Source organism: Semicossyphus pulcher, unplaced genomic scaffold (genome assembly GCF_022749685.1).
Source record: "Semicossyphus pulcher isolate SPU_LCO1_2020_fin unplaced genomic scaffold, fSemPul1.0.p SCAF_12, whole genome shotgun sequence".
Taxonomy (NCBI): domain Eukaryota; kingdom Metazoa; phylum Chordata; class Actinopteri; order Labriformes; family Labridae; genus Semicossyphus; species Semicossyphus pulcher.
The window spans coordinates 7885447-7898694 of NW_027211626.1; the positions used below are offsets into that span (position 1 = coordinate 7885447).

The following is a 13248-nucleotide window of genomic DNA, read 5'->3' on the forward strand; positions in this document are numbered from 1 at the left end:
TTAGCCAATATTGACAAAAATAAGTGAACTAGCTTTACTCAACTTCTAACCTTCTCTCACCCAGCTTATCATGATTATAACTGGACCAATTACACTCAGCTGGGAGGTTTAAAGACCCATTATAAATCACACTCAATGGATTGAAACACCACAGGAGAGTCAACAACCTTTATTTATCCATATATGTGCCACTCAGAAATTGGGAAGAGGTGTTACAGGATTTGCCCTTAAAGAGAAGCCTATATGGATAATTTACAATTTCTTTCTACAATGAGGCCATCGACAAAAATGAAGGGGAAAGAAAATAAAGACAATATGGTCGTAACAGTGTAAACACATGGTAATATACACAAAAGCAAAAAAGCAATAGGTATCAGTGACATCAAATTAAAATGTAGGGTAAGTTAGTATGAATAAGAACAAAAGACTCCTGAAAAACCCTAACTTTTTTTCTCAAACAACAGCTCGGCATACATTTCTACATAGCATGCAATAAGGCACCTATCTAACACAAGGAAGAAAACTATGCTACAGTTTGAAGCACAATTGTTATCCAAATAAAAGAAAAGAAAATATTGCTCACCATGTTCACTCCCATAAAAACTGTATATCTCTCATTCCCTTTCATATAACCCAAGCCATATCTAAAAAAATACATCAGTTTGTAAAAGATATTTTACACAGAACAGTAAATAGAGCGCAATCATCGGAATTCGAAAAAATCTTTTAAGTCTTGTAAAAGTGAGATCATCTCGTGTAGTCTTTTAGTATACACAACCTTATTTTTTTTTAGATCAAATTTTGATAGTTTGCAGATAAACATGAGTAAGAGTTACCTATATTGGATACACAGGTAATTGAATTAGTCTCCAAAGTAATTAAAGTGTGTTTGCATTCCATGTACATTTGGTGCGTGGGTACAGAGGAAACCGCAGAGTAAAAAATTAGGACACAGGTGATGTTGTAATATGCTACCCAGTAGGTTTTTATTTTCTATTATGCATTTCCTAATGGCTATTTGCATGTCATAATAGAATCAGGGTGTCAGCCAGTATTGCTCTCTGTACAGTCTTTGCAGCAGTGATAACCCATCGTAGACATAGAAGAAAACAACCTTATAAATATACAAGATGGCTCTCGTCCGATGGAGCCCGAATTCAACAAGCTGCATGAGAACACCTGCAACATGTTTATCTCCAACACTTAAAACAAATTAAAGTCAAAAAAGGAAAAAAAAAGTGGAGACAAAGTGGATCTTACTATCAAAAATGTAATCTTTTGGAACAGCACACTAGTCACCTATACATATATATAAAAGAAAATCATTAAGTATTTACATTGGATTTTTTATGTTTGCTTCAAATGGGTTATGATGGTGAAAAAGAAACAACTATATAAATTGAGACAACAGTTTTTGTTCACCAATTGTGTTGGTAGCATTGAATAAAGTTGCAGCTGAAAAGCGCATTTGCCCACCTGAAGGTACATGGAACTGAATTCTTCTATCAAAAGACTAACCAGAGGGTGAAGCAAATTTTCCCCAGGTAACAATTTTATCATCTCGATCTTCAAATAACTTTTTTTTCCTTTAAAAGTGTTCAAAAAGGTCCTGGAGCAAGTGAAGCACAATCACAAACAAGAACAGAGGCTCCTTCAAATCGATCATCACCCTCTTCATACTGAGCACAAAGTCCCGGGTTCAGGTCTGAATTTTAGGTCACATAGTCCTTTCCTTTTGAAGACTTGAGTGTTAATGTCCATTTTCTCCTCAGCTGCTCCACTTAAACGTAGCAATGTGATGAGCTGACCACTTATGTCTATAGTAATTGGCCTGATGTTTCCTGTGGTGTGGTATTAGCAATGATCGGACCATTGGTAGAACAGAAACAGGGTGGAGGAGTATGGATGTTTGCGCCTAAATGGGACAGCATGAGAGGGTGGAAAAGGGGGCTCACTGATCTACATGGACCCTATGATGTCTGGAGAGGGAAGATGAATGGTTAAAGCCTTTTCCACACTGAGAGCACCTGTAGGGTTTTTCAACGGACAGGATGCGCTGTTTTGGGAAGGCGTTGTTAGGGAATCCCTTCCCTGTGGGAATGGTGGTGTACTGCTGCGGTTGTGGCTGCGGTGGTTGCGGCTGCTGCTGTTGTTGTTGTTTGTTCTCCAGATGAACTCTCTGATGCCGAGCCAGGGAGGAGGAGTGATTGAATCTTTTGCCACAATGAGCGCAGGTGTAACTCTTTCCCTCTGAGTGGACTCTTTGGTGCCGGGACAGGGAAGAGGAATGATTGAAGCCCTTGTCACAGTGGTGGCACATGTAGGGCTTGTCTCCCTGCTGGTGCACCCTCTGCTTTGGGGGAGTGCCGTAGGACAGAGTTTTCCCTGGCTGAGGTGGAGAAAACACTGGATTCTGCAGGTGTGTCTTGTGGTGGCGAGAGAGAGAAGATGAGTGATTGAAGCCCTTGTTGCAATGTCTGCAGGTGTAGGGCTTCCCTCCGGCATGGACTTGCTGGTGCTTCTTCAGATGACGTTTGCGGACAAAGCTCTTCCTGCACATGTTGCATTTGTATGGCTTCTCACCCGAGTGGATCCTCTGGTGCTCTCTCAGAGTGGCAGCGGCAGCAAAACACTTTCCACACTGTGCGCATCGGTGGGGTTTGTCACCGAGCACGACTGCAGCGTGGGTCTTCTGGTGCTGCTTCAGGTTGGAAGTTGTGGCGAAGCCTTTGCCACACTGGCCGCAGGTATATGGCTTCTCGCGAGCATGGACCTCCTGGTGCTTTTTCAGATGCCTCCTGCGGACAAAGCTCTTCCTACACTGAGTGCACTTATAGGGCTTATCCTCTGAATGCATCTTCATGTGTTCTCTCAAGGTGATGGCTGCTGCAAAACTCTTACCACATTCTGAGCATCTGTGGGGCTTGTCTGGTAAATGAATCATCTGATGAGACTTGAGGCTGAAGGCATCAATAACATCTTTGCCCATCATCTCAACTCCAGGGGGAACATAGGGCTTTTCTTTCATGTGAATCTTCATGTGCTGCTTTAGGCTGGCTTCCACAGCAAAGCTCTCACCGCAGTGGACACAGATGTATGGGTTGAGGTCCTTATGGATCTCAAAGTGCTGGTGAAGATCAGCTATGCTGCCGAAAATCTCCCCGCACTCGTTGCACTGCAGGCCGTGGGCTTCATGTATGATCACACCATTCTCAGACTCCACTGTCAACTCCCCACCATGGTCAGACTCCACTTTCACCACATGCTCGCTTTCCGTCTTAAGCAGCACCTCGCCCAGCAGAGCCTCAGTTCCTGACGTCTTGATCTCTGCTCCTGTGAAACAGTGCATCTCACCGTGTTCCACCTTAATGTAATCATGGTCTGATTCGGCTACAATCGCATCCACGCAGGCTACAGCTCCGAGCTCCGTCCCCAGTCCCTGGATCTTTAAGTCTGAGCCGTGGATCTCCAGCTCTAATCCACGCTTTTCTTCTGTCATGATCTCCGTTTCTGCTCCATAATGAAGGTCGACATGGCTGTGGGCTATGACACACTCCGACCCAAGTGTGTCAAGGCCGGGTGTGTCACATTCAGTCTCTGACTCGGCCATGAGAACACACTCCAGCCCCACGACCTCCGTTTTCCTGCCGGGCGATAACTCAAGGAAGAATCGGGGTATAAGTAGGTTTTTGTTGAGTGCAGCGCTGGTGCTGTCGTTAGTGTGCAAACCTGCAAATGAAGAAAGAGAGAAAATTTTAATTACTGCGGTGCCTTCAGTGGTTGTCATTTAATAGGTTAGTTTTATGGACTGCTATAATTACAATTGATACATGGAAAGATTATTCACATATACATATCCATGCACACCTTTTTAAAACTGTAAATGATCTACCTTATGTAAATGAACCCATCTGTTACATAATTACATATTTTTTCAATATTATATATTTCAGCATCATTGCACTCCTCATATTTGCACTGTTCTCTTTCGCAGGCTTGTAGATACTAGTTTAATATTTAATGTTGAATGTAGGCTTGTACATATTAGTTTGATTTTTAATATTTAAGTATACATAGAGAAAAAAGTTAACAGTTAAATTCCTTATATGTATCCTTATGTACCTGACCAATAACGCTGATTCTGAAACTACCAAATCTGTTGTCCCAAACCCAGATATTACCAAAGTTTGATGTTGAGGCCAGTTTTGTCTCAAGTGCTGCACACTGATTTCTTTGCATGTCTTATAGGGTAGTAGGTTTTATAAATACATTTGTTACCAATATAACACCAAGAATGAGGTTGACATGTAATTTAACCTAGCAGAAAATAGATGGAGGACAATATGAATGACATTTTGTGTGCGCCTCCAAGCAGCTGGATTCATGTCTATGCATAGATAACAAGAGAAGTGCCTATGCGAAGGGATAAGGAAAATAATTTTACATATTACATATATATTACACAAGTACATATTGCCACAGACATATATACACTTTTAAGAATTAGCGAGTCAAAATCTATTTTCATCACTGTCAAATTTAGATTCTTTATAACAAAAATAAGGCTATTTTTAAAATCCTGGTTGTGTTTTCAAAAACTAATTTTTTTTTCTAACTCTTAAGAGACGATGTCTCATTGAGCATAAACATCTTTTAATAAAAGAATCACCTTTATGTACAAAAGATGTTTAATGATTGATCAGATATTAACAGAAATTGTTGCTAAGAATAAAGCATGTTTGCGATAGAGGTTTGCTACCCATTTCCCCTTCACCTCAACCAAAACAAACTAACAATATTTTGGTCGCACAACAACAAAAGGTGGGGGTTTGGGGTTTGTGGCGTGTTAATATATCATAACATGATAAATGATCATTGGTGTGACAAACGAAAACACTTTAGATCAACGAAGATCATATATTCTGTTCTAGGGTATATTCACTGGCCCATGTTAATTTGATGTATAACAGCTGCAGAGCCTGCTACATTACGCTTGTGACAACTGAATGGTTTCATATATGCATAGACTATAAGCAAACAGTTCACACCACGTTGGGGGTATTCGAGATAAAATGTATTCTCCACTACTCCATGCCTCATCTCTCATTAACAGTAGAATGTAGCAAGCTAAATTACCAGTTTGCTTGCTAAGTTAGCACCCAAGACGAGCTTAACCTCACTGGCTAGCAGAATTGATAAAATCAAAGAGGACCCTAACATCATGACCAAGCTGCCAATTCTGATTTAATCCGCGAGCCGGAGCCTGATGGGCCTACAACATGAAACTGCGCAGCTCGTTATGTTTTAATGTTAGATACAACCTGGAATATTAAAAGGCTTTTAAACGGCGACGGTTTGTTATTAAACATTGAACTGTTGGGTGCTAGCCTTCAATTACAGCTACAAATAGCCTTCATAGCCGCTAGTTAGCTGGCTATGGTCGAGGGGGAACTGGTTAACGACAAAACAGCATTGTGTTAGCTGCTAATATGTTCACGATTTAGCCCGCTAACTAGCTTCATAGCAAAGCAACGCGCTAATAATCGTAGTAGGGACAAAAAGAGCAGTGGAATACTTACATTCGAATTGGTTATCGAGATAAGTAATTTGATGCTATTTCTGACACAACTACCGACGCGGAAATTCTCCTTGTCTGAGTATTAACAGGCCATCTTGTTGTGCCACACCAGCACTTCCAGCTAGCCAAGATTACATGCTCGCCTAAGATGGCTGCCGCTAGCTAACGTTAGCCGCGTTAGCTTCCGCCCTTCATAACATACTGAATTCGCTATACCTACCCCTGGAGCGATCTTCAAGTGCGTCAGAGCACATATGGCAACACAGAGACCCTCAAATATCTCAATAAATAAGCTATACCATCGATCACGACGTTGTAAGCTAAGGGTACATTGGTTAGCAAGCTAAGAGCCACACCGTAACTCCAATCAGGAGACGGCTAGCTGGAACAAAGATGGCTAACCGTGAGGGCGATGAATGCTGTTAGAAAAGCCCGGGAAATGACGGCTTTTACTTACATGTGAATCCGCCTAAGACACGATCCCACAGCAAACGTACGCTTCAAACACAATAATCAAACAGAAGACTATATAACAATCGCTTCTTGTACTGATTGAGATGGCTCGACGAAACTTGGCTACACACCTGCAGCGCTTCTTTACTGCGGCACGACACGACTTCAATGGCGGCCTTGCTGATGTTAGCAGCTATCCAGCCGAGACAGAATTAGCGTGCTGGCTACATAGCCATGATGCCAAGCTAACAAGCAAGCTAATCCAGTTGGCTAACACAGCTAAAGCCAGCTCTACAGTTTAGTACCAGCCCGTGAGACTGTAAAACATTGGAACGGAAGCTTTACTAAACCGCCCATCCGACCATGATCAGTCAGGGTTTCGCATGCAGAGATATACTGGACGATACTTTAAGAGAGGTGGATGGTCTGTTTCTACAACGATTATGTCTCAAAAAAAAAACCTGAATGGGATCCGAAGCTGAAATAGTTCCTTCTCCCAGTAACGTGATGTGAAAAGACACAATGCTGTACCCAGTGCGAGTCCAGGCCTGTATTTTTCCATTACAAAGTTCGTACCATCAGAACTGGAGATGCAAAATAAGCCAATACATAAACCAACACGCCGATTACAAATAAACCAAAAACTACTAACATCACATCCAGTTATCAGACTTCCCTCTGCCCTGATGCTGCTACTTCTCATTAAGTTAAATTTAAAGGACGAATCGCAGGATCACATAAATATATAAACTGCTGCATGCACATACTCACCTTTCAGTTCTTGTCTTTTGATTGCAGAAGAAAGAAAAAAAGAGACTAGTTTGTATGCTTCAAACTCTGGGTTGAGAAGGGCTTTGCAAGCTGTTGTGAGCCTCAGCAAACCGCTGTGTGTCTTCCTCTCTCTCTCGGTCTGTGTGTGTAGCTGGCGCCACAGCTCATCTGGCGCCAACGTTGGACGACCGACGCACTTTAGCGAAAGCAAGCATTGTCGTTTCAATACAGCACGGTGACCACTACCGCCCCCTACAGTAACGGAGTGGTTGGTGCGGGAGAATCAGAAGATCAGGAAGAAACATTTTTCGTGTGTTTTCAGGAGTTATTACGTAGTTTCAGTAAGTATAAAGCATCTGCTGGAAAGTAAACTACGGTAAGTACATTTCCATATTCATCTTCGTTATGTTTCTACTCCACTACAATTCAGAGGGAAATATTGTGACTTGAGTTCGACATTTATGGCAACCACATTTACTTGGCAGAAAAGAAATGTAAACAAACGTGATCAGCTTAATATATGATACCATTTTTGTACACAAGTAAAAATGATTCAATACACTAACGTACTAATCTACAATCTAACAATCGGTTTCTGATGATAATTCCTTTTAGTTTTGTGAGGCCTTTTGTAAGTTTACTACTCAAAGTAACACATTACTATAATGGCAGCTCTGGTTGATCATAATAGTTGCCTTTCTTACTTTGAACAAATTCAACCACTCTTATTTGGGTATATATAATTTTGGTTTTGGGTAAATTATATTTAATCTTTGTTGATTAGTTTATATTTTGCCCAGAAGAACAGACTTTTTATTTTTTACAGTGAGATTACCACTTTTACAAAAACACTGGTTTGAGTGTTTTAAAAACCACTGACCACAACTATGAACCATTTCCTAGACTACTGGATTTTTTCCCCACATCACTTGACTTTTAAACACTTTGCCTAAGAGACAAAGCAAGGCATTCCATTACATCGAAATTTAAAAACAAAGAAGTGCCTCATATACCAACTGAATGATCCAAAACATGGAACTAGTAAGAGAAGACTAATCCCATTAATTTGATGTCCTCCAGATCTTGTGTGAGATCATTGGCAATGTAGACTGTCATGATTTCTAGAGCTTAATATAACAGCAATATTTTTTTTTTGTAGGTTTTCTAATTGGTTTGAGGATCACAGAGGACAAATTATCACACGTAAATGTTTTGGAATGGAGTCTATGTAGAGGATATAAATTCAGTGTAGTGTTGAATTAGTCCCACAAGATGATGCTGTTTCCTGTTGGCAGTGTTGTTGAATGCCTTGTTACTATGGGCAGCACATGTTGTAGGCTGAACCTATTATGGGAAGATAGACATAGTACAAATGTTATCTTGTAACCAATAAAAAACAGTGTAGTCAATTTCTAAACAGGGTATATCAAATTCAAGTAAGGAATGTTGTAAAGGAGTGTAGAAGGTAACAGTTTTTTTAGTGAAACGTGTCTATCTATCTATCTATCTATCTATCTCTATTTCTCTATCTATCTATCTATCTATCTATCTATCTATCTATGATTCCTCTTTGACCCAGCCCTCTTTGTTTCAGGCAGCATATTTGCTGTAACACCCATTCCTTGACAATTAAACAACCAACCGGTGAAACTGGTTTTACAGTGAGAGTTGACCACATAGCTAACATTCTGTCACACACAGCGTCACTCACACAGTTTCACTGCACCTGTTAACATCAGGAGCTCTGTTCCTCTGTGGATACCTCGTCCTGCTAGATTGAGTCTTTCTTTAGCTTTTGAACTCAACACATTATATTGAGAGATTAAAACACAGCTGCTGCTTTTTTTGCTGAATTCAACATCTGAAGCATCTTTTTGTTATAACTCCTGTTAAAGATGTCCCACCCGAGCACCCTGGATTTGGACAGATACAGCAGCGGGGAGAAATCCCGTCGCTCCGCCAGTCGTAACCAGCCCAGAACCCAGGCCAAGAACGGGGATGTTACATGTGACTTCTGCACCACCAGGAAGCAGAAGGCCGAGAAGTCCTGCTACGTGTGCCTGGCTTCCTACTGCGAGACACATCTGCAGTCTCACTACGAGTACCCTGCCCTGATGAAGCACAAGCTGGTCAAAGCTACGGGCCAGATGAGGGAGAAGGTCTGTGCACAGCATGACAAGCTGCTGGAGGCGTTTTGTCGCACCGATCAGACGTCAGTGTGTGTTCTGTGTATGATGGACGAACACAAGCACCACGACATCGTCCCAGCTGGAACTGAGAGGACTGAGAAACAAGTGAGCGGTGAAAACAATCTTTCTGTCTCCATCTCTCTACCACTTTCTTCTAGTCCCGGCAGAGGGCTGTCCACAAATGAGTCTGGTTCTGTTCAAGGTTTCTGCCTGTAAAAAGGAAGTTTTTTGTTGTCTGTTGCTGTATGAGGCTTTCACAGCAATTGTTCATTTGTAATGTTATCTTACACTTCTTTCTACAGAAACAACTAAGCACCACCCTGCACAAATCTCAACAGAGGATCGACCAGAGAATTAAAAAGTGGCAGGATCTCCGACAAGCTGTTGAATCACATAAAGTAAGTAAAGTCGTCTCACTCACTACTAAAACTAAAATGATACTAGTGAGGGCTGAAAAATATCTGCTTACCATCCTTATTTCAAGAATCTCTCCCTCTCTTTCTCGTGTATCCCATCAGCACTCTGCTCAAACCGTCCTGGAGGAGAACGAGCGGATCTTCACCGAGCTCCTGCTGTCCATCGAGAGGAAGTACAACGAAGTCAAGGAGATGATCCGCTCCCACGAAAGGACCACGGTGACACGGGGCGAGATCCTGCTGGACCGCTTGGAGGAAGAGATCACTCTGCTGAGGAAGAAACACAATGACCTGGAGAAGCTGTCGCACACTGACGACCACATACACTTTCTGCAGGTGAGCATGATCTTTGACCTCGTCCAACACCTTCTGAGAAAACACAAGGTTTAGTCAATGTAAAGGCTATTTTCTAGGTTACACTCTTGTCTTATTTCTATTTTTCTTTTTGTTTCCAGAGCTGGCAGTCTCTGTCAGGCCCGTCTGGATATGAAGACCTCAACAACATCAATGTAGCCCCTAATTACTCCTTCGATGCCACCAAGAGGGCCATCGCTGCACTGAAACTACAAGTGGAAGAAGTCAGCAAGACAGAAATGAGCAAAATCTCCGGAACAGGTTGACTTTCTTTATCTTAACAAGCATCCATGTCGCTCTGCAGAGGGTTGTTTTTTAGTCTGCTGTTGCTTTTATGAAGCTTACGCTGCCGTTTGAATCTATTTCTTTATAGTGAAGGAAGTCTACATCACGCAGGAAGGTGAGCCAAAGACGAGGAGGGAATCGATTCTCAGGGAAGAGCTGAGCCCAAGAGAAGAACCAAGAATAAAAGAAGAACCAAGAACAAGAGAGGATTTTATGAAATGTAAGTCGAAGCGCTACTTTTAAATGAGACACGCTACTTCACAGTCAAATTAAAGCCCAGTTAAGTTATTATAAAGAAGGATAATTGTCATCCCCAACGAAAGGGCTGACCTCACCATGAGGCGAAACAACTGAAACGAGTGTTGCGCAAGTTATGCTGCCTGCAGAACAGGTTTGGGGAGATGTAAGAAAGCAAACTAACAGCTGAGTTTTATTTGACAAACACAGGTGTTCCTGCTTTAACTCCACCTGATGAGGACATTTTAATAAGCTGATACGTGGGAGTTAAAAGCCAAAGGTTTTAGTGGGATAACTTTGTCATTCCTAAACATGTCAGTGTCACAAATGTACTCATGTGTGACAAAACAGGCTCATATAAACATGAAATCTAAAGGGACAAACAGGAAAACATATGGTAACATTCAAATTGAAAAACAGACTGCAAAAAAACTACATAATAAGATTTATAATTTTCCTGTTTAGATGCCTGCCAGCTGATTCTGGAAGTCAACAGTGTTCACGCCAACCTTCATCTCTCCGAGGGAAACCGAACAGCTACGATGAAGAACGACCCAAAGAACTACCCGGACCACCCAGAACGATTCGACCACTGGCAGCAGGTGAGGATTTACTGTCTGCCATGATGTCCTTTTGTTTCTGTTAAGAAGAATATAGAAGTTAATCTTTTCTGAATGGTGCTTGGAATGGACTTGTGTGTCTGAAATAAATCAATAAAGTAAAGTGTAGAGCAAAAATGAATATCAAAAGGGGGGCACACCAACACCAAACTAAGTAGTATAAAGAGCCTTTTTATCTGGGAAATTTGAAGTTTTCTCTTGGTGTTTGTATTGCCACCCAAATGAGGCTTCTATTCTTGGTTTTTGAAATCTGAAACTACAGTTGAAGCAAATGATTTCTCAGCAGAACTTTTGTAAACTCTCATCCAAACATCTGTTATAATTTCTGAATGAAACAACTCTTCTTTAATCATATTTGAATCTTTTATTTCTTCTGTTCCCTTGCAGGTTGTGTGCAGGGACAGCGTGAATGGCTCCCGTTGCTACTGGGAGGTGGACTGGAGGGGAACAGAGGTAGACGTGGCCGTTACCTACAGGGGAATCCGTCGAAAAGGAAACAGCAACGAATGCAGCCTGGGCTGGAATGACAAGTCCTGGAGTCTGTACTGCTCCGACTCCAAATTCTCCTTTGTGCACAACAACAAGAGCAAAGATATCGCAGCTCCTGTCTCACCTCGGATTGGCGTCTACCTGGATCATGCAGCAGGAATACTTGCATTCTATGGTGTCTCTGATAGCATGCAGCTTCTGCACAGAGTCCAGACAACATTTACAGAGCCCCTCTACCCTGCATTCAGTGTGTGGGGCTTTGGTACCACCATTAGACTGTAGGAGACTTACCATATACCCACTAAGTTGCATTACATTTACACAATATTCTCAATATTGCTTTGAATTTCATTACAAGGCTATAACTACTTCCTGTTTGTTTCATCTTCTCCTACAAAGTATTTTATTTCCCTCTTTTGCGAATGATTACATGGGTGATACAAATTCAACTTTAACAGTTTTTGTTCTTTTGCTCACTGTTTGTAGTTTTAGGCTTAAAGAGATCATAGCAAAATGTGTCAGTTATAAGTAGAAAAAATATACAGTCATTGATTATTATGCTGTTTTCTTAACATATTGTATTTTTTGGCTCTGTTAAAACATGTTATATACATTTCTGCTATAAATCTTGTCTGTAAAAAAAATAAATTAAAGTTAGTTCTAATTTTTCGTGCACTTTGAATCTTGGCTCCAACATTTTTTTCAACACGCCCCTCCTTTATCTCGGCCCAACAGTGGTGAAAACCGGGAAAGAAATAAAATTATGTTAAGCACACATTAAGTGCCAACAATTTTGTGGTTGTTCAATTGTTGGCAAAAAATTGTGCAAAATTCAGAAAAACTATTGGATCGGAAAAAAAAAAAGAAAAGGAAAATTATGGAAATTGTTCAGCATTAGTTGGTTTACAGTATAGGGAAATGTCGACTTTAAGGACTGCAAATAGCCTATGAAATATTATTAAGTACATAGGCTATATCTGTGAACATGTCGACCTATTCAGAATTGAAAGAGGATTATAAATTGCTCATATCTCAAGCCGCTTCTATATCAATAAAGAAAAAGATTAAGAGGGGATCTAATCACAGAGTATTTTTGATTATTACCATGCATCAGGACTGCACATTTTGCCCAACATTACCATCATCCGGTCCTCATTGGGAAATGCAAGCAAAGCAATGTTACAAATGAATGCTCCAGGGGGCAGCAAAAACACGTTTAGTTGAACGGACAAGCTTTAACTCTGGGAGGCTGTACACATATTTTCTATACAGACAGTGACATATCTTCTGAAAGATGTAACCTACTGGTGATCTTAGTTAGATAACTTAACCATTCACCATGACTGAATTGGTGAGGGAAGGACACATACAAAAATAAATGCTTAAGAAGTGAGTCACACGGGGTATTGTTTTACTTTACCGTGCTTCTTTCATTTGTATTGCGTTGCTAGGAAACAGCTTTCTGTTAGGGTCTCCCACTTATAGACTTGACATAGTTTCAGATATCAGTGTTTGAAACTTTTATGGTAACATTAATTAAGTTTTCTCTAAGCTGTGAGATTATTTAATAGACAGCATACAATGTGATGAAACGGATTTTTAGCTTTGATATTCCCATTCGGGCAGGGCCGACCCGCCCATTCGGGGCGCAACCAAGCCTGAATGTAACATTCCCTGCTACTCCAGGTTTTTTTGTGGGCGGAGTCAAACAGCTGGATACTCTGGAGTGTCGTGGCGACGATGCAAGGAGACCGACTGCATGGGAGAGCGAGCCTTCCCCCACTACATTTCAAAGGAAAGACGGCTAACGGGACCTCAGTTGTTCAGGAGGGAGTCGATATTAAAAAAAACAAGGT

The 13248-nt window shown here is 41.2% G+C and overlaps 2 protein-coding genes across 3 annotated transcripts; one reads left to right on the plus strand and one right to left on the minus strand.

Annotated features, from left to right (window-relative positions):
* Positions 1–154: 154 nt before the first annotated feature.
* On the minus strand, positions 155–6950 carry LOC138589019 (zinc finger protein 502). Of its 2 annotated transcripts, none has more exons than XM_069659291.1 (2): positions 6803–6950; positions 155–3729 (listed from the first exon to the last, which is right to left on the minus strand). In XM_069659291.1, exon 2 carries the CDS (start codon positions 3608–3610, stop codon positions 1952–1954), a length of 1659 nt encoding a protein of 552 aa, XP_069515392.1. In that variant the 5' UTR covers positions 3611–3729; positions 6803–6950; the 3' UTR covers positions 155–1951. The 2 variants fall into 2 exon arrangements, with proteins under 2 accessions (XP_069515392.1, XP_069515393.1); XM_069659292.1 differs by lacking the exon at positions 6803–6950 and adding an exon at positions 5580–5657.
* A 1571-nt stretch (positions 6951–8521) lies between these two features.
* Positions 8522–12067, plus strand: ftr14l (finTRIM family, member 14-like). Its single transcript, XM_069658676.1, has 7 exons — positions 8522–9096; positions 9294–9389; positions 9510–9743; positions 9863–10022; positions 10135–10266; positions 10749–10885; positions 11291–12067. The coding sequence occupies exons 1-7, from the start codon at positions 8698–8700 to the stop codon at positions 11672–11674; spliced, it is 1542 nt and encodes a 513-aa protein (XP_069514777.1). The 5' UTR covers positions 8522–8697; the 3' UTR covers positions 11675–12067.
* The last annotated feature ends 1181 nt before the right edge of the window (positions 12068–13248 follow it).